Here is a 19,666-nt window from a genome sequence, read left to right as displayed (position 1 = left end):
TTAAAAAAGAAGAAGAAGAAGAAGAAGAAAACCGAAAAACAGAAACAGTAACAGCCATGGTGTGTTGTACAGGAGCCTGCTGTTCCACAGCTAAGAGCTCAGGTTGAGCCCGGCCTCTCCCTCCCCCAGGGCGCTATGTCCTGTCCTTTGTTGGCTGCGGGCTGGCCGTCGTGGGCACCTACCTGCTGGTGACATTTGCACCCAATAGTCACGAGAAGATGACGGGCGAGAACGTCACCAGACACCTCGTGAGCTGGCCTTTCCTCTTGTACATGGTAAGAGGAGCCCCGGGTCCTCCCACCTGGTGGGGGGGGGCGGGGAGGGGTCAGGGACCAAGTCCCAGAAAGCAGAAACCTGGAGCCTGTGAAGCACAAGGCCCCGCAGACCACGCTTGCGGAGGGCGGGGCTCACGGAGAAATGCTGACTTCACTCACGCCCGAGTGCTGTCCAGAACCAGACAGGCGGCTGCCAGCTTACTGCCCAGCCATGAGGACAGACTGCACATGTCTGTCCAGCCTGATGGAGAAATGGAAAGTCTAGCAGTAGCTGTCTCCAAGACCTGTCTCGGACTGTGTTTTATTAACATCTCTACGGTGACCATTTAACTTTTATGGTGAGAAAAAAGTTAGCATCCTAAATGATTTACAGTGTGAAAACAGAAAGCCAGGAGACCCTGGGAAATGCGTCCCCTCTCCCCGCACCACCCCTCAGTCCTCTCGCTCCAATCACATCCGCGTTAGGTCTGCAGCTCAACCCAGGCGGACACGTAGGGTCTTCAAGAGAGCTTCCGGTGTGTTCTTTTTCCATGCCCTGCACCAAGCTCAGCATTTTTAGGTATTGTCTTAGGTTTTCTCAGCAATCCAGGAAAGTAAGTGTTTCCCCCCATTTCATGAGAAAACTGGGCCTCGGGGAGCTGAGCCGACTCCATCAGAGCCCACAGGGCAGAGCCAGGCTGGCTGCGGGCTCCTGGCCCCAGGTGTGGTCTGCATTTCCCGGAGCTTGTCATTTTCCACTGACTCAAGCAGCCTGGGCCCTGATTGGTTGAGGGGCCCTGGAACATGGCTTCCTAGGTGAAGAACAGACTGCCTGAGATTGGGGCTGTGCAGGCGCTCTGGGTCAGCCAGCTCCAGGTCTCTCTGGTGGGCATGGAGCAATGTCCACACAGCACAGCCAAAGACGCACGTCTCCAGGCCAAAGCTGACCCCACTGCAGGCCTTTCCCTCGAGGAATCCTGGCCTCCAACCCTGTATGTGCTGCGTGGCCTTGGCCAAGTCACTCTCCCTCTCTGTTTCCTTCTCATGCTGGTGAGAATCACTGGACTTAGCATTGTTGTTGGGAGATACACCGAGCAGCGAGTGAATCACCCAGCACGTGGTGGCTGCTCGGTGAATGATTCCGTTTGTCTGGCTTCCCCATGCCTGCAAGGTGGTCTGCCAGCTGGGGTGATTTATGGAACCAAAATCAGTCAATATCTACTGCACGTTTGCCGCGTGCCAGCACGGTGGAGCTGAAGCCGTAAACGCTGCTCACGGAACTCAGGGCTGTTGGCGGCAGCCAGCTCAGCATCTAAAGCCGAGTGCCTTCCAGCACTCGTCTCCGCATCGTGAAGAACTGTGGGGGGAAGCAGCCGAGCAGCAGGCACCCCCACCCCTGAGTGCATGCCGGGTGGCTGGCAGTGTTGACGTGGGCCCCTGCATCAGCCTGGTGAAGAATTCGGCTGCAATTAAAGACAATTATGACGACTTCCTACAACATAGAGACGGTTGACCATCACTGAAAACAGTCCCTGGGACAGACAAGGAAGAAACAGGGGAAGTGAAGACAGCTGTGTTGCATGGTCCCTAATTACCCACTGCTGTGTCTGCATGGGGTCTGTATGCTGACCAAGCCGGGGGGGCCACCGGGGCTGAGCCATCGTCTGCATTTTCCCCGGTGGTTTTCGCCGTGTGCTGGGGCTGGGTCAGCTCTTTGGGAAAGCGATGCCAAATGACTGGGCCTGCAAGGGATAGAAAAGACAAGACACGGCCACGGGCGGGCAGCGTCTAGAAGGTCGGACTTGCCCTTGTCTAAGAGTGAGTGTCTGGATTGAGCGCCTTCCTGCCCCCCACACACACACACACAGTGCGGCCCTGCGGGGAGATGCCTGGGCCTGGAGCTGCGCTGTCCAGGTCAAACCCAGACTCCACCATTTGCTAGCTGGGCCTTGCAGGAGTGCCCGCTGCACAGAACCACTGTGCTGTAACGAGTGCAGCATGAATGAAACTCTCAGAACAGCGCCTGGCCTGGAATGAGAGCGCGTTACGTGTGCGCAGCGACGTGGCCTCGTAGACCGAAGATTGGCCTACCTGTTCCACGGCGGCGACACTGCGGTGTTGGGGAGTGAAGAGACTTACCCCAGGATCCAGCCCAGACACCGGTGCCTTCCTCCTCCTGCACTGGGAAGCCACGCACGTCAGCTTGGTCAGGAACAAGGGGGCTGTGCACTTGACTCCGTGAGCAAGTGTCTGCCTCCTTGAGGAGCCCCCCCCCAGTTTTCCCGGGGACACCCATGAAGCAGTGACGTGGGATGAGATCATCCCAGCTCCATGCATCAGGGCCAGATGTGACAGGGCGGCGACGAGGCCAGCCCACCCCTCCCCCCAAAGCTAGGGCGTAAAGGGGACAGGGTCTCCTTCCCAGTGCCGCTGGGGGTTGGAGTTTTCGCCCTGCATTTTCCCCTGAGCGAGCGGTACTTGGGAGATGCTGGCTGTCTCATTCCCTTTCACCTCTGAGTTCCTGTGACCTGAAGGTACTCGGCAGCCTGCGTGGGGTCCAGCCCACGGGGGCTCCCCACTGACCCCCGCCCCTGCCGCTTCCCGTAGCTCCTGGAGATCGTGCTCTTCTGCTTGCTGCTGTACTTCTACAAGGAGAAGAACGCCAACAACATCGTTGTGGTTCTCCTACTGGTGGCCTTGCTCGGTAAGCTGGGGTCCGCGGGAGGCCGCACCGGCAGCCAACAAGGGCTCTGGAGACGGAAGTCACTCGGGGGTGGCTCAGGCGGTCGCTCCATGGGCAGCTGCAAGGATCCAGGGCCCTGCTGGCCGGGGGCAGCCCCGTGGTGTCCAGCGTTCTCGCCGGAGCACCAAGGGACGCGTACGTGCCAGGACCTGGGGCTATGCCAAGGACGAGACAGACACAGCCCTGTCCTCGGAGAGCCTCCATTTGAAAGGGAGGAAATGGCGGGAGACACAGAGGCGATGTCACTTTGGGCAGGGGCCATTGCAGTGAGAAGAAAGGATCAGGAACAGGGCGCAGGTTCAGCAGGTTCCAACGCGCGCACCCTGGGAGGTCCGTGTGGAGCCTCCACGGGTAGGGACCAGCCCTGGGTTCAAGGGCTCAGCCAGTCCCTGCTCCTCCTCCCTTCCTGTCAGAGGACTGGGTGTGCAGTGGGAGAGGCCCTGTTCATGCCAAGTGCTGCAGAGCTGGGGAAAGCCGGCCCTCCAGGGGCAGACACGTGGCTGGAGCCCCGCTGCCGCCTCCCGCCCTCTGCAGCCCTGGGCTGGTGGCTCTCGCGCTGAGAACCATACTCCCCGTTTCAAATCCCACGGAGGCCTGGGGGAGATGAGCAGAGAAGAGCATGGGCGCCCCACATCTGCTGCGTCCCCTCTGCCCTTCCTGCTGCAGGCCCCCCCCCCCAAGGCCGCAAACCACAAGGCAGCTGTCCTGAAGACAGGTCACATGGTTTTGATTCGTTTGTTTTGAAACAGCTTTATCAAGACGTAGTCCGTGTGCCCTCCAGTTCACCTGTTCAAAGTGCACGCTTCAGTGGCGTTCACTGTACGCGCAGAGTTGTACAACCATCATCATTGTTGTCTAATTGTGGGACATTTTGTCTCCCCAAGAAGAAACCTCGGGCTCTCTGGAAGTCCCCAGCACCCCCTCCCTCCAGCCCCAGGCCACCGCTAGTCCACCCTCTAGAAACCCCAGCGCCCCCTCCCTCCATCGCAGGCCGCCCTGAGTCCACCTCCTGCCTTTCGTACTCAGGCACTCTGCGGCCTTTTGTGACTGGCTTCCTCTCGTCCCTTTTTGTAACCTGAATCAGTCCTTCATTCCTTGTTGACTTGGTTTGCAAAATGGGTTGCAAAGATCATGGTCCAGAGATGTCTTCCCCTGTGAGTAGGAAGTCCAGAAGGCTCTGAGGCAGCTGCCGAACCCCCGGTCACTCTCCAAGATCCCCGATGACAAATGTCTGTCTTAAGTGGCTGTGTGCATCCGGAAGCTGTCGTCTGATGGCCAAGGGGCCTGGAAGCCTCCGTGTGTGATGGGGCTGTTGGCAGAGCAGCTCCCCAGGGGAGCAGGTGGGAAAGGGCTTTGTATCAGATTTGGGCTTTTAAAAAAATATTTTAACTTTATTTACTAGGGAGAGAGAGAAAGAGAAATCTCCCACCTATGGGTTCATTCCCCAAATGTCTGCAGCAGCTGTGGCTAGACCAGGCCAAAGCTAGGTGCCCACAACCGCATCCAGGTCTCCCATGTGGGTGGCAGGTGCCCAAGTACTTGGGCCACCACTTGCTGCCTCCCAGGTGATTGAATCCTGAGCACAGCTGGGCCTGGCACCCAGGCACTCTGATAGAGGATTTGGGTGTCCCACGCAGCATCTTAACCTGTAAGGTAAATGTCCTCCCACCCCCAGGCTTGTTTTGTTTAACTCCTGTTTCGGTGGAGGGATTGACAGGTGACCAAAGTCATTTCTATACCACTAGGTAAAGCTTACGAGGGTCTCTGTAGTGACGTGGGCTTGACAGTGCACTGGGTATCTGGGAAGAAACACTTAGAAGTTATGTAACTTTTTTCTGTGCCTTTTGAATTACATTTCCTGCCTGTGCTCTGTCATGACCACGACATAGGCACAGTCCAACAGGACCAGAGTATAAGATGCAAGCAAACTTGCGTGTATTGGGAGTGTATGTGCAGATGCACAGGAATGAGTGTGCCAAAACAGAGGAATGTTTGTAAAAGCACACGTGGCTCAGCCTTCAACCACCCCACCCCCCGTGGGCTCTCTGTACCCGACAGGCCTGCACTGGGAGCCTCAGTCACTCGGCTGCCGCCGGGCCTCCCGCTGTGTTCCAGGCACAGTGCCAGGAGCACAGGGGCTCAGCACGCTGAACAAGTTGTCCGATCTTGGCCACGGCTGTTGGTGTCTCGGCACAGACCCACAGGGCCGTGTCTTCTCCCGTGAACTATCAGGTGGCTCCGTCACCGTGCCCTTTGGGTTATAAACCATAGTAAAGGCTCTGTCTCCCTGCACACAGGCTCCATGACGGTGGTGACGGTCAAGGCCGTGGCCGGGATGCTGGTCCTGTCCATCCAAGGAGACCTGCAGCTCGACTACCCCATCTTCTACGTGATGTTCGTGTGCATGGTGGCTACCGCCATCTATCAGGCCGCGTGAGTCACGTGTGCTTCTCCTGCTCGTCCTCGCCCTCATGGGTCTCTTCCATGTGGAGGTTCCGACCACGTTTGGTTTGGAAGCCATGGGGAAGGGACGGTGGAACATTCAGATGACCAGGGCTCAGCATCCAGTGTGTTTGCTGCTGCCTTGGCCCATGAAGGGGCTTGAGCCACCTGCATAGAAGCGGAAGCCCACAGTGGGCGTGGTTTTGTTGCCAGGCCTCACCCTGTGTGGGCTGTGCCGTCTGCAGGCAGCTTGGCTCCCCATCTTCTCTAAGGCTGGCATCCATCTCTGGGACTTCAGGCGACACTTTGCCATCCCTGGGGGGAAGGGTGCACCTACTTTCCTGCAAGCAGAAAATAAAAGTGGTGGTCTCTTCCCGCCTGCTGGCATCTCCCAAGCCAAGAGCGAGGTGCTCACCCCTCCCAGAGCAGAGGAGTTAAGTGGAAAGCAGCAGGCCTGAGGGCAGGGCCTGTGCACTGCTCACACCCACGGCGGTCTGGGAGGGGGGAGGCGCTCCACGAAGATGGTTGGCCTTGGCCCGGTGAGCGAGCCAGTGCTGCCTGGGAGGCTCAGCCAGGCTCACATCCACCAGCCGTGCGGCCTGCAGGGCTCGTAGCGGTAGCCACTGCTGACCAGGTGCCTGGTGCGTACCAGCTGTGCTCCCAGTGCTGGACAGAACTAACTCCTGTGGTCCTCACAGCACACTCAGAGGTAGATCATACGAGGAGGCTTCAGTTTGTGGCAAATGTGTATTGCAAAAAGAAAAATTACGCATGGATTTCAAAAATTTTGCACCAAAATAAACTTAACATCTTCATTCCATTTTTTTTTCCACAAACTCTTTTGAAGTCCCCTCCTCGTATTTTCCCTGCTGGCACCCAGGGAACCAAGGCAAAAGCTGCAGAGCCTGGGAGGTGGCAGAACCCGGCCCGCGCCCCACTCTGCTGCCACCTGCTCAGGTTCTCCATCCTCAGATGAGAACAGCAGCCCCCACCTGAGAGACACGAGCCATTCAGGACGGTCCCCAGGACGATGTCCAGTGCAAATTAGCTGCGTTTGTGACCATAGCATTGCGGCTGTGGTTGTGGTTATCTTCAGTCCTGCGATGGTCTGGGTCCTCACCAGGGAGCCCGTGCCAGTGCAAGCTCTGAGCTGAGCACTGCAGGGTTAGAGACGCCTCCCTCCCCGGGGAGCTCCACGTTCACCCAGACGGCACAGTGGCTTCCACCGCCCATGACGGTGGTCCCTGCCCCAATGGCCCTCCCCGCCCCAGTGAGTGGCGTGGCAGCCAGGTAACGGGTGACGGCAGTGGAGTGCTCAGTGCGCTGTGGTGGAAGCAGCAGGAAGAACGGGAATGTCTATGCCTAAAGAGGAAAGTAGGGCTGATTGTGGACCGGGGAACTCGGAGACACTCTGATTTTCTCTCCTTTTCCTGTCTTGATGCAAGTGATCACATTGGTTTTGAATTAAGAAGGGAAATTTGTTTAGAAAATCATTACACCACTAGGCAGGGTGTTTCTGGGAGGAGGTGTGTGGAAGACTCAGCACCGGATCTTTGGAGTGGAGACGCAGGTGAAAGAAAGTGGCAGGGACCACGTGGTCACTCACACGTGGCTCTCTCCACCCGGAGAATGTGGATGGGCCTCGGGCCGTGCGTTTCCGGGAAGAATGGGAGCAGGGTGTGGAGTCCAGACGTAGGATCGCCGGTGCCCCCGAATGTGAGGGTGGTGTTTCCTAAGCCAGGGAGTGCTCCTTCGTGCAAACCGAGCCCCGCTGTGGTCAGCTTTCTGAGGTCCCCACGGCCCCGCTGACCGAGTGCTTTTGTGTTGAAGGTTTTTAAGCCAAGCCTCCCAGATATACGACTCCTCCCTGATTGCCAGCGTGGGCTACATCCTCTCCACGACCGTGGCCATCACAGCAGGTAAGGGGGCATCCCTGGTGACTGAGCTTCTGCCTCCCACCAGAACGGCTCAGGCTTCTCTACCCCCTGGGCGGGGATGGGGGGGCCCTGCCTCTGCTGGGAGGGGGATTCCGCAGCCTCGCGGAGAACATGCAGAAGAGCCCGCTGACCAGTGACTTCTCTTCTCTGCTGCTGCAGGTGCCGTCTTCTACCTGGACTTCGTCGGGGAGGACGCACTGCACGTCTGCATGTTTGCACTGGGGTGAGTCATGGGTCACCCCACCCCCACCCCCTGCTTGTGACGGCCTCAGCCGCTGGAACGCCATCCGTCAGGGTCAGGGTCAGGGTCAGGGGAGCTGCTGGCCTTTGGGGCTTTTCCCTGGAGGTGAGCGTTTTACTCCCCAGAGGGCACTGTCCCCATCTTCCTTGTGGCCTCCCTCTCTTTGTCATTTCTAAAATACTTTGATCACATGAGAAGACTTGTCCTCAGCTCAGAGCTAGCAGTGCGCCTCAGGCCAGCTGAGACCCCATCCTTGTGCGAGCACCAGCAGGTGGGCCAGAGGACGGGACCCCCGCTGGCGGTCCTTCAACAAGGGTGCGCATCGGGCACTCTCAACCCACAAACTCTCATGAGCATATTGCCCGGGGCAAGCTTCCGTTTCTCTTCCTTTGTCTTGGGGAAAGTACTTGAAGGGGGACTCAGAGACATACGTATGTGGCCCTTTATTTTGAATTAGCTGGGTGAGCTAACAATGAGTGTCCAGCAGTAGAACACAGGATAAATGAATGATTCTAAATCCACCCGATAGTGCCCTGTGCTGCCCTATTGCAAAGCCGAGGCCGCTGGCTTGGAGCCATGTTGGGACATTACATGAAAAAAGTGTCCTTGTCCCCAGAGTGGCCTGCCCTGTGATCTAGATGAAACAAGATGACAAGATGACTTGCACAGGGGTGCTGATAGCAGCGTCACTCATCAGAGGCCTACGCTGGAAACACCCCAAGTGTCTACAAGCAGGAGACTCAGGAGAGATGTGTAGCGTATTCAGACGCAGGATTCCAGACGATAGTTAAAATAACAAGATGCTAACACACACCAGGGAGTAGATGGCTCTTTGAAACATTTTATCTAGTGAGAGAGACATCTAGGAGAGCACACTGTGGGATTGAACTCAGGAGAATCCCAGAACGGGTGACCCTAATCCGTGGGGAGGGAGGTCACCTCTGGGCAGGAGCCTGGGAAGCTCCCGGAGCGGGTGGAAATGTTTTCCACCTTGTCTGGGAGGTGAGCACACAAGTCCAGTTCATCCCGCCGTACCTAGCGGCTGTGTGCCTTTTCCTGCCCACAGTTCTATAGGAAGAGTGCTTGTTTCTGTAAGTAAAAGGGGATATTTTAGAAAACAAGCAATACTTCAGCAGTATCCAAAGATTCAGCCAACCAGGAGCCAAAACTAGATTTTAAGATTTGCATCAATCTGAACATTGAGAGATTTTCCCCCTTATCCCCTGATAGAGGAGAGCATCTGTTTACGTTGTATTTACCTGTACTGCACGGCCTGGAGATGATTCAGAGTGTGCAGGAGGGTGTGTGTAGGTGGTGTGCAAACACTGTTCGTGTCATGGAAGGGACGTGACTATCCATGGATGGTGGCTCCGAGGCAGGTCCTGGACCCGTCCCCCATGGATAGGAGGGGCGACTGTGCACCCCGCACCTGGGAGAGCAGGTGCAAGGGGGGGGGGGTTTCCAGTGTTTACTTTTCTAGACTCTGCAGTGGTCGAATTCAGGCCATAGAGAATTTTTAATAAAAACAAGATGCATTTAAAGGCAGGGTTCTGAGAGCAGGGGCCGAGTGGCAGTTTCGCCTCGGGGAGGTTAATTTGTTCTGCACTCCCGTGGGGGCGTGCAGCGTGCGGGGCTGCATGGATTCTTGTTCTGCCACTAGAACCGGCTCCCTGCTGCTCCCAGGCCCAGCCGCCCACTCCCCTGCCCCCACCCCCAGCCTGATTTCTTCTCCTCCCTTATCTCCCATGCCCAGGTGCCTCATCGCATTCCTGGGTGTCTTCCTCATCACCCGGAACAGGAAGAAGGCCATTCCATTTGAGCCCTATATCTCCATGGATGCCATGCCAGGTAACGTGAGAGCCCCCTGTGCCCGCCCAGCTGGCCGTCATGTAGTGTGCCTGCCACTGCCAGCGCCAGGCCTGGTGCAGGAGAGGTTGCCGTGCCATCGTGGTGTGCCTGTTCTCTCGCTGTCGTTTTGTTGTTGTTGTTGTTGTTCTTAATGACGTTGTGCAGAAGAGGAGGCAATGGCTGAGGCACCCCGGTTGGCTCTGAGCACATCTTGCCGATTCCTGTGTCTGTTCCGGGAAAAGCCAGATGCCACTGGATGAGGTCATGATCTGCCGCCCGGGCTTCTGGCCCACAAATGGAAAGATCCATTCATCTGGTTGGAATGGAACAATCAGAGCAGGGAAGGGAAGTGGGATGAATGAAATTCAAATACTATAACCTTGATTCCACAGGGCAGTGGCTTGTTCTGGAAAAATCTCATTTCCCAGGGAGCTAAAGGTTCCTGCTGGGAAATTCTAGCTCAAGTGCCTCTAAGCCTAAACATGCCCAAGAGGGAGTGGTGGGGCTTGTGGAGAAGTGCAGAGGTCCTGAGGGATTCAGATTAGAAGAAGGTAAGGCAGGGCCGGCGCTGTGGCATAGCAGTAAAGCTGCCACCTGCAACACCAGCATCCCACATGGGCGCCGGTTTGTGTCCTGGCTGCTCCACTTCCGATCCAGCTCCCTGCTAATGCACCTGGGAAAGCATTGGAGGATGGCCCAAGTGTTTGTGTCCCTGCCACCCATGTGGGAAACCTTGGAGAAGCTCCTGGATCCTGGTTTTGGCCTCTCCCAGCGCCGACCACTGTGGCCACCCAGCGAGTAAATCAGCAGTTGGAAGATCTCTCTCCCTGTAACTCTTTCAAAATAAATAAATCTTTTTTAAAAAATAAAAGAAAAAGGTAAGGCATTGGGCCGGCCCTGTTGGGTCTGCTGACCTAAATAACCACTCGCTTCCCACTGTAGCTCGATCTCAATTTTTCTGTGGAATCACTGGGATGGGACTCTCCCAGCCTTCGTCAGCATAACCTGCCAGCCGTGGGGATGGCCCAGTGCACCTGCTGAGTCAGGAGCAGCTGTGTGCTCAGGGCTGACCGAGGTCTCCTTAGCAGTGGCCCCAGGGTGCATGTCAACTTTCCGCGTTGGTTCTTCATGTCTTGCTTTCAAGCCATTGTCTGTGATTCTTGCTGTCACCAGCCTGCCTGCCCAAGGGTACCAACTCCATGTCAGTCTTCTCATTTGAGCCAACGCGTCCCAACCCTGTGCGATACCAGAGTGAATGGGCTCTGAGCGGGAGACCTGAGATTTCCCCCGGAAGTCAAGTGCATGAGCTTCAGTGCATGGACTTGTCAAACATCTAATCTGGCTGCTCAGATGCCTTTTTTGCTTACTTCCTTATTTCTCGGCTGTGTTCCGGATAGATGAGGGCGCTGGATAGCTGAATTCCAGATAGGTGAGGTGTCAACTCTGTGTGTGCAAGTATGTGTACGTGGTGTACGTGCACGTGTGTTTGTGGTCTATGAACTCCGTGTGTGTATGTATATGCAGATATCTGTGTAGATATGTGCACATGCATCTAGATACACATATACCTATGTGTCCTCCGGGAAGTAACACAGGGCCACCTAAGGTAACCTCGCCTACCCACATTCTGTGGCCTGTTTGCGGGTGTGGCTCTGGGCTTTCTTCCTCTTTGTACCAGTGGGAAGTCAGATGCCGAGGCCAGGAAGCCCTCTGATTCGCGTGTGTTCTGTGCTGTGAGCGTGTGGGCTTGGAGTTCCCGGGACAGAGTTCTAGCCGCAGCTCTGCACCCACCTGCTGGTGACCTCCCTAGGCCTCTCAGCCCCACTTCTAAACGGCATTCCTTCGTTCAGAGCAGTGGAATCAGGCGAGGGTACTTCAAAAAGTTCACGGAAAGTGGATTGGAAACGATAAGTTTATTTTGGTACAAAAAAGTTGAAATATATGCACATACAAGGTCTTCAAAAAGTTTGTGGAAAATTAATATTATGAAAAAGCTGCATGGATTTCCAAACTTTTTGCACCAAAATGAACTGGTCTTTTCATGTCACGTTCCATGACCTTTTGGAGGTACCGTCGTGTCCGGCACGGTGTCTGGGACATGGTAGATGCCTGGCTTGAAATTTGGTTTCCATTCCTTTTGCTTTGAAAACCCTGGAAAGTTTTAAGCCATGAGTGACAGGTGGTAGTGGGCAGGGCCCCTGCTCATGTGCACCTCTTACAAAGATTCTAGATCCCCATCTGAGAATGTTTGATTTTACTATGGGCCTGTCGGAGAAAGGGCAGGGATGTGGAGGCCCAAATCAGTCTGCCCGTACGGAGCCTTGGGACTTTAGGGAGTTAGGGCGACTGGGACGGAGCTGGGTGAGACTGAGCGGCAGAAAATGAGAGGTGTGGGGGAAGGGCCGGGGGAGTCCTTGGAGAGGGCGCCTGGAGAAGCACGTCCTCGTGTCCCTCGATGCCAGTGGTGGCTGCTGAAACGTCATCAGCCGTGGGTCACTTCCCACCATAATGAACAGGAGGGGACTCTAGGGCAGGCTGAGCCATCTTCGTGGGCTCCAGTTCCAGAGCTGGCTGCAGCTGGTTCCATCCAGTTTTATCAGGGACACTAGGAAGATAGCTCAGAGGATTTTGTTTTTTTTCAAATGCAACTTTATAGAATTACAAGTTACTAGGCAACAGGTATACAGAGAACTATTATGGGCTGGGAGTGTGCTAGGTGGCCTCAGGAAGCTCGCTGTGGCCATGATCACCTGCCAAGGTGTCTTTTCTGGCCCCCGGCCTCCCTGGGCAGCAAACGGCCCTTCCGCTCCATCTGCCTGGTCGGTGTCTTCCCAGCAGGCTGGTGGCTCCCAACAAGCCACCCCCCACGCTGCACAATTTGCAGAGACTAAGCAATTCATGTACCTCAAAGACTTCTTAAAACTGGGAAAGCATCCTGCGGCCCCCCCGGAGTGGCCTGGCCACCCACAGCAGGGCCTCGGCGCTCTGTGGCTCACGCTGACCATATCACAGAAACTCGGCGTCCACCACGGTGGATCGGGACGCACACAGGGCCACTGCATGGCCATCTCTGGCGCAGGTGAAATGTGAGCCTCGTGCAGCCCATAGAGCCCCCCTACCGCCGGTCCTGGCTAATCTGAGGACTGCACTGCTTCAGCTCTCACGTAGCCTCCTTCCGGTCTTTTCTCCTCCTAGATGGAGTTAGAAACATCCCGATTTTAGAATTAGCCCAGCTTCCTGGCTCCACGGAATCCAAAGCACTTCCTTGGACCCGCCCCCAAGTACCTAATGCAAACCTGCATCCCATATTAACGCTTTCCCCACAGTGTATGTACCCCTCATTGCTACGAGTCCATAAACCCAAACATCTTGGACTGCAGGTGTAGGCCTGGTGTGCTTTGGCTGGAAGCTATCCAAAAGCTTCCTGATGCCTGGTAAGCCAGCTTTCTCTCCTGTACCCTCCACCCCACCAACTCCAAACCCCAGACTCCTAAACTCTGCCCTTCAAATGACCATCAGCTCTGTCCAGTGCAAGATGGAGGCAAAGGGGCATCCGCAGATGGGGTCTTCCGAGGCCATTTGCAGAGTGGATCGGAGAAGAGAGCCTGGCTCTCGCGTTAGGTCCTACTCCCCTGTTAGCTGTGTGACCTTGAAACTGTTACTGTACCTCTCTGAGGCTCAGTTTCCTCATCCAGGAAACGAGCATAGTAGCTCATCGCTGTTGTAGGACTGTTTGGGGATTACGTGCAGGTGCATGGAGAGGCCACACAACATCCTGGATGAGTGGGTGGGCGTCAGAGTCTACTGCCCATCTCCCCATCTGTACCCTGGCAGCTCTGTCCATCTGCCAGCTGTGTGAGCTCAGGCTCATTAACTCCCTTCCCAGTCACCAGGAGAAGAAATGAACTAAAACTGTGTCGCTGGTTAGAGCAGCGTCTTCCACCACCTGAAGGCCCAGCGCCCATCCACCATCATGGTTGCTGCTGCTGCCATTACTATTGAAAGTGCTTGCCCAGGGCCTAGGGCACTATGAGCGTCCGCTGCCAGCTGCTACGACCGACACAGCTTCAAGGAAGACACTTTGCGTGCAACTCACTCCAACCCGTCCTGGAGGCAGGACAGGTTGAGGGTCCTAACACCCCGGCAGGAAGCAGGTGCCCCATCCAGGGAGCAGGGGTTAAGGTTAAAGCCACCGAGGTCTTTGTCCTCAAGTGTGAAGAGAAATCCCACATCAGTATGCTGGGAAGTAATTAGCAAATGTGGGCCAGGGATGCTGCTGTTCAAGGTCAAACCTCTCCCTGGGCACACCCGCAGGTGTCTGTGACCCTCCTACCTCAAGAGGACCGCGATGTCTCCCCGACCCTGATCTGAGTCCTCCGTGAGGCATCTACCATGTCCAAAGCACAGTGCTAATCCCCCTCCTCCTGGGCCCCAGCCGACAGTCCTGCCATTTTAGACCAGTTGACGACTGTTCTTACAATGGCTGGTCTGCGTGTCTGTTTCCTGAAGATTCATCCCGTGTTGCCTAGCAACTGTGGTAATTTCTGGTGTCGATCTATGGATGTCCTCGTTGGCATCTCACACATTCAGGAAATGGACCACACACAGGATCAGCTCCCGCGTGCCAGCGTTGGTCTGGGGTGGGACGGAGGAAGACAGAGCCTCTGTGGCCCCCTTACCACATCGTGATTTGGGGAAAATGGATTTCATTTCAGGTATGCAAAACATGCATGACAAGGGGATGGCAGTGCAGCCCGACCTCAAAGCGTCTTTTTCCTACGGAGCCCTGGAAAACAACGACAGCATCTCTGAGATCTACGCGCCTGCCACGCTGCCAGTCATGCAAGAAGAACACGGCTCCAGAAACGCCTCTGGGGTTCCCTACCGAGTCCTGGAACACAGCAAGAAGGAATGAGCGCCTGGGGCCGGGCTCACCTGCCCTGCGTTTGTGACTCTTCAGGCCCAGCTGGCAGTGGTCCGGCCCTGAGTCCTCACTTGCCTTTCCAAGTCTGCTTTTTAAAGGGGCAGGCGTGGTGGGAAGGCTTTGTCTGGCACAGACGTGTTGTCTTGGTCTTGCACATTTCCAGTGGAGAGGGTGAGGGCCCCGGGTGAAAGCCACATTCCCTGTGGGCAGGAGGAGTGAGCCTCTGCCGCCCTCTAGGGCGCTTAGTGTCCCCCATCAAGGACCAAAGGCTGCCACCTGCTCGGAGCTGGCGTAAGGCGGAGTGTGCTTTCACTCTTCTAAGTCCGTGTCTTCCTCTGCCTGTCGTGTGTAAGCGTCTCAGCCCATGCCCGCCCCCAGGTCCGTGTGTGTGGTGACGTCCACGCTGGGTGCAAGACGCCATTCTTCACGCTCGGCAGGTCCGTCTGCCTTCGGAGTGTCTGCTGAAATGCGCTTGATGTGTGTGTGTGTAATGGATCTGCTCCGAAACGTGGTCTGGGGCCCGTGAAAACTCCTGATGGCTGTTCTCTCCCCCAAGGAACTGGGAAGTCGGGAAAGGAGGAGGAAAGGAGCCAGGAGGGCTGAGACTTCAGCCGCAAACGGAGAATAGTCCCCTGAATCTCACAAAAGGCAATAGCATCACATATAAAAGGAGAGTCGGAAAATCTGGCTGTTTGATTGGCTACTTCTTTTCCTCCCTGCAACCCATGCCCTCCAGGAAGATCGGGGTGGAGTGGGCTGTTTTTGGAGACAACCGCTCAGGCGTGCGCTGTGAGCGCCTTCTCTCCTCTGCAGAGCCACACACTGAGCACTGGTTCACTTCCCCAGGGTCCTCGTGCCCTACATGCGTGTCTAGGAGAAGCAAGCCTCCCCTCAAAGCGGGGCTGTCGCCTCCTTTCCAGCTGCAGCCACGATGGAGCTCCACAGACTTCGGAGGAAGGCAAGTCAAGCTTTGTCAACGTGAACGAGCGTGAGGACCCCTAGGAGTCCGCTTAGAAGACGTCCCCACACCCGCGCTGCAGGTCCTCTGAGTAAGCGGGACAGGCAGGGGCCCAGGGTCTGCACCCAGAACTAGCTCCACCGTTGACCGTGACACCTGGAGTCCAGATGACGCACCTTGAAAGCTTAACCTGGGCCCAGCTCCTTTCCCCGCCAGCCTCCCGCTGGCAGGTTGGGTGCATCCCGTCAGAGCTCCATCCAGGAGATGCCGCTTCCTCTGCACCTGCTGCTTCCCAGGGCAGCTCTGAACCCACAGGCAACGCGACAGTGTTCACAGACAGTGTTGAGAGATCACTGATCTTCACGGAGTGTGCTTCTTGCTGACTCAGCACCTTGCTTTTCAAAACCCCGACCTGTTGCCGCGATAACCTCTTCTGTAGCGTGTCTTAAGCGTCTCAGAAGGCAACAGTTAGCTTTTGCCCTTAACGTGGGTATCAGCTGAATTTAACAATCTCGACACGGCACCGGCTGGGCACTCAGCACCCGGAGGGTGAAGCTACAAAGCTAAGACAGATGAGCATGGGATTAAAAGCTAAGTTTATTTTGGTGCAAAAATATTTTGAAATCCCTGTGAATGGGGGAGGTCTTCGAAAAGTTTATGAACTGCGTATAATGCAAAACAAGCCATGGATTTCAAATATCTCTGGCACCCTAAAAAGTCATCTTTTAATTCTGTTTTCCACACACTGTAGAAGTGCCCTCCTGGTTCCCGCCCCGCAGGCCAGCAGGGGCAAGAATCCGGGCCCTGGTGGGTGTGGACTGCAGGCACGGCCCTCAGAAAACAACAGCTGTGCAGGCTCTGCCCAAGGTTGAGTTCTGAGCCCAAGGGGGAGCCCAGAATCGGGGGCGGTTTGGGCCCCATTCATGGTCGATGGCAAACCCAGCTGAGACCCGCGCAGAGCGTAGAGAGCCGGCGATCCAGCCGGGCCTACCTTTTCGAGGGCACAGAGATTAGGAACAGGGCTTGGAAAAGCAAGGAGGCTGGGGAAGGTGGTGGGAGATGAGCCTTGGAGGCCAAACCGCAGAGGGTGGAGAACACCTGGCTGGGGGAGCTCAGGGTATCCTAGAGGGCATGGGAGCCACTGATGATTCGAGGGGAAGCGGACGGCGGGATCAGCCAGGGCCGGGAGGAAGGCCTTGATGAGTGTGGAGGAAGAATCCAAACAGTGGTAAATCGTCTTTCCAGGTCAGACTCTGAGCCTGGAAGTACAAAACACAAAAGAGGAACTAAGATCGTGTCTGGTGCCATTCGGCCCCTCCCCACTTCACAAGTGGTTTCCCCAAGCCTAAGGGTACGGGTGGTGTGGGTAAAGTGAAGGTGACTGGGGAAGCCACCTGCGAGGGCTGCGCCAGGTGACCCGTAGTCACGTGGGCCTCCCAAGCTTCCTCTTCCTCGCTCCTTCCTCTTCGTGCCGGGCCTCCTCCCTCCCCGAGGGCCAGCGGCTGTCCAGGAAGGAGCAGGTCAAAGTGCATTGTCATTTCAGGCTTGCTGCAGTGTGGGGGCCCCCAGGAGCTGCCGCTGGGGCCTGGGCCGCTCCCCGGCCTCCCAATCTGAGTCCCCAGAGGCTGGGCAGGAGGCTGTGTGGGCCGGGTGTGACTCCCGGGTCTGCTGGGGGCTGGCCGCTCGCAGGCCCTGGCCCCGGGTACAGGCGGGCCGTGCGCCCATGGCGGTGCAGCCCTGGCTATGGGCACAGCGAAGAGGAAGGGCAACGCGCCGTTCACAGCCCCGCCCCTGTGTTCTCACTGGAGATTCTGAAATCCCCGGCCCTCTTGAATCTCTCAGCCACGGGTGGGTGCCCGGCTCCTTCCTGGCAGCCAAGTCCTTACAGCACGGGCCCCAGACGTGGGCTTGCACTTCCATCCTCCTCTGTTCTTCCTCTTTCCCCAACCCCCACTGTGTCTCCCTCCTCCCAAGGCTGAGGTTCGGGGTTCCCTGACTGGACATTAGAAGAAGCTCTTCACCTCCTGGGGCCTTCAAGGACCGAAGCCCCAGCCAGGCCTGATGATGTCATCACGTGACAGGGTGGACTGGAACTCTGGGCGGGAGAGAGAAGGCTTTTCTTGTGAATACAGGCTGCCTGTCAGAGCGGTGGGGACCCCACCCCTCCACCCCCCATCCTGCAGTCTTGTGACTTTCAAATCTGGTCAAATTTCAAATGCTGATGGATAGGCAAAATAAATAAATAAAAGTTACCCTGAGGCGGTGTAAACAAAGTCACTTTAAAGTATAGTCTGTGTGGCCACTTGTATTTTGTTAACCGCATAACCAATATGGCATGTCTTATTTTTCAAAACATTTGTGTGCTATGGTGCAAATAGCATTATGAAATAGTATTTAATTAAAAAAAATCCATGCAATGTCTGTTGAGTTCGAGTATTGTGTTTAGTTATACCTTTTTTTTAAAAAAAAGATTTTATTTATTTATTTGAGAGGTAGAGTTACAGACAGAGGGAGGGAGAGACAGAGAGAAAGATTCTCCATCAGCTGGTTCACTCCCAAAATGGCTGTAATGGCCGAAGCTGGGCCAACTTGAAGCCAGGAGCCAGGAGCTTCTTCCGGGTCTCCCATGTGGGTGCAGGGGCCCAAGCACTTGGGCCATCCTCTACTGCTTTCCCAGGCCATAGCAGAGAGCTGGATCAGAAGTGGAGCAGCCAGGACTAAACAGGCGCCCATATGGGATTCCAGTACTGCAGGCAGAGGCTTAGCTCACTATGCCACAGTGCTGACCTCTACTTATACTTTCTAGAGTTACCTGCAACAGTGTGGTCTAACAGAGCTCTCTGTGACACTGGACACGCTCTGTTCCTGAGCTGCCCAGTACGGTGGCCCCTATCCACCTGTGCCTCTTGAGCACTTCATAAACGGCTGATAGGACCCAGAAACTGAATTTTTAATTTCACTTAAGTTTTTTCAAGATGTATTTATTTGAAAAAGAGTGAGAGAGAGAGAGAGAGAGGAAAAAATAGAGAAAAAGATTTTCTATCTGCTGGTTCATTCCCCAAATGGCTGCAACAGCCAGGGCTGAGCCAAGCCAAAGCCAGGAGCCAGGAACTCCACCCAGGCCTCCCACACGGGTGGCAGGGGCCCAAGTTCTTGCGCCATCTTCTGCTCCTTTCCCAGGTGCGTTAGCAGGGCGCTACGTCGGCGGTGGAGCAGCCGGGACTCAGACTGGTGTTCCAGTGTGGGATCCAGCATGGCAAGCTCTGGCTCAATCTGCTGCACCACACACGAGCCCATCGTTTCACTCAACGGAAATACATCCCCACTGTATTAGCAGTGGTATTGCAGTGTCTGCTGGGTTGACGGTGCAGATCCAGCAGTGCCGTGAGTGTGGTTGAGGCTAAGTTGTGCCTTTCAGTTTCCTGCAAACTCTGGCTACACTGCTGGGGTTTGGTTTCTGGCTGTGCACATATTAGCCTGGTAGCACTGGGTAAGTTACTTAACCTCTCTGTGCCTCATCTGAGACACAGGAATAACAACAATATCTACCAAGGTTATTATGAGGATCAGATCGGTTAACATATAACAAAGTCTTGGAACTGTGTCTGGTATCCCAGGAGGACATTGTACAAGGAGACTTCAAAAAGTTCATGAGAAATGCATACTCTGATTAACTATGCACGGGTTTCAAAATTTTTGTACTGTAATAAATATATTTTCATTCCATTTTTCCACCAACTTTTTGAAGTACCCTCATATTCTAGTAAAATAAAAGTTTTCAGGGCTGGCATTGTGGCTTAATGAGTAAAGCCACCACCTGTAACACTGGCATCCCATATGGGTGCCGGTTCATGTCCTGGCTGCTCCACTTCCAATCCAGCTCTCTGCTATGGCCTGGGAAAGCAGTAGAAGATGGCCAGAGTGCTTGGGTCCCTAACACCCAGATAGACCCAATGGAGTTCCAGGCTCCTGGCTTTGGCTTGGCCCAGCCCTGGCCACTGCAGCCATTTGGGGAGTGAACCGATAAATAGAAGTTTGTCTGTCTCTCTCTCTCTGTCTCTGTGTGTGTGTGTGTTTCTCTGTAGCAACCTGTAAAATAAATATTTAAAATTTAAAAAATGAAGAGCTGGAGTTGTGTCACAACAGGTTAAGCCGCTACCTACAACTCCAACATCCCATATGGGCAATGGTTCAAGTCCTGGTCGCTCCACTTCTGATCCAGTTCCTTGTTAATTTGCCTGGGAAAGCAATAGATGAAGGCCCTAGCACTTGGGCCCCGAAACCCACGTGGGAGACCTGGATGGAGTTCGTCACTCCCA

The 19,666-nt window shown here is 55.3% G+C and overlaps 1 protein-coding gene across 4 annotated transcripts in view; it reads left to right on the top strand.

The window, feature by feature from the left end:
* Window positions 1–17,765, top strand: part of NIPAL3 (NIPA like domain containing 3) — a 52,918-nt gene extending 35,153 nt beyond the window's left edge. For 3 of the 4 annotated variants that reach the window (XM_051856684.2, XM_051856685.2, XM_008265677.4), the window contains exons 6-12: window positions 130–275; window positions 2,862–2,958; window positions 5,295–5,430; window positions 7,270–7,358; window positions 7,536–7,599; window positions 9,371–9,465; window positions 14,181–17,765. In XM_051856684.2, the coding sequence (XP_051712644.1) occupies window positions 130–275; window positions 2,862–2,958; window positions 5,295–5,430; window positions 7,270–7,358; window positions 7,536–7,599; window positions 9,371–9,465; window positions 14,181–14,380 (827 nt within the window). In that variant the 3' untranslated portion in view covers window positions 14,381–17,765. Of the gene's footprint in view, window positions 1–129; window positions 276–2,861; window positions 2,959–5,294; window positions 5,431–7,269; window positions 7,359–7,535; window positions 7,600–9,370; window positions 9,466–10,862; window positions 10,895–14,180 lie in introns of all 4 variants that reach the window. The other variant, XM_017346464.3, reaches the window with a different exon arrangement.
* The last annotated feature ends 1,901 nt before the right edge of the window (window positions 17,766–19,666 follow it).

This window comes from Oryctolagus cuniculus, chromosome 7 (genome assembly GCF_964237555.1).
Source record: "Oryctolagus cuniculus chromosome 7, mOryCun1.1, whole genome shotgun sequence".
NCBI lineage: Eukaryota > Metazoa > Chordata > Mammalia > Lagomorpha > Leporidae > Oryctolagus > Oryctolagus cuniculus.
The sequence above is the reverse complement of the archived record's forward strand: the minus strand, read 5'-3'. Positions and strand labels throughout refer to the sequence as shown.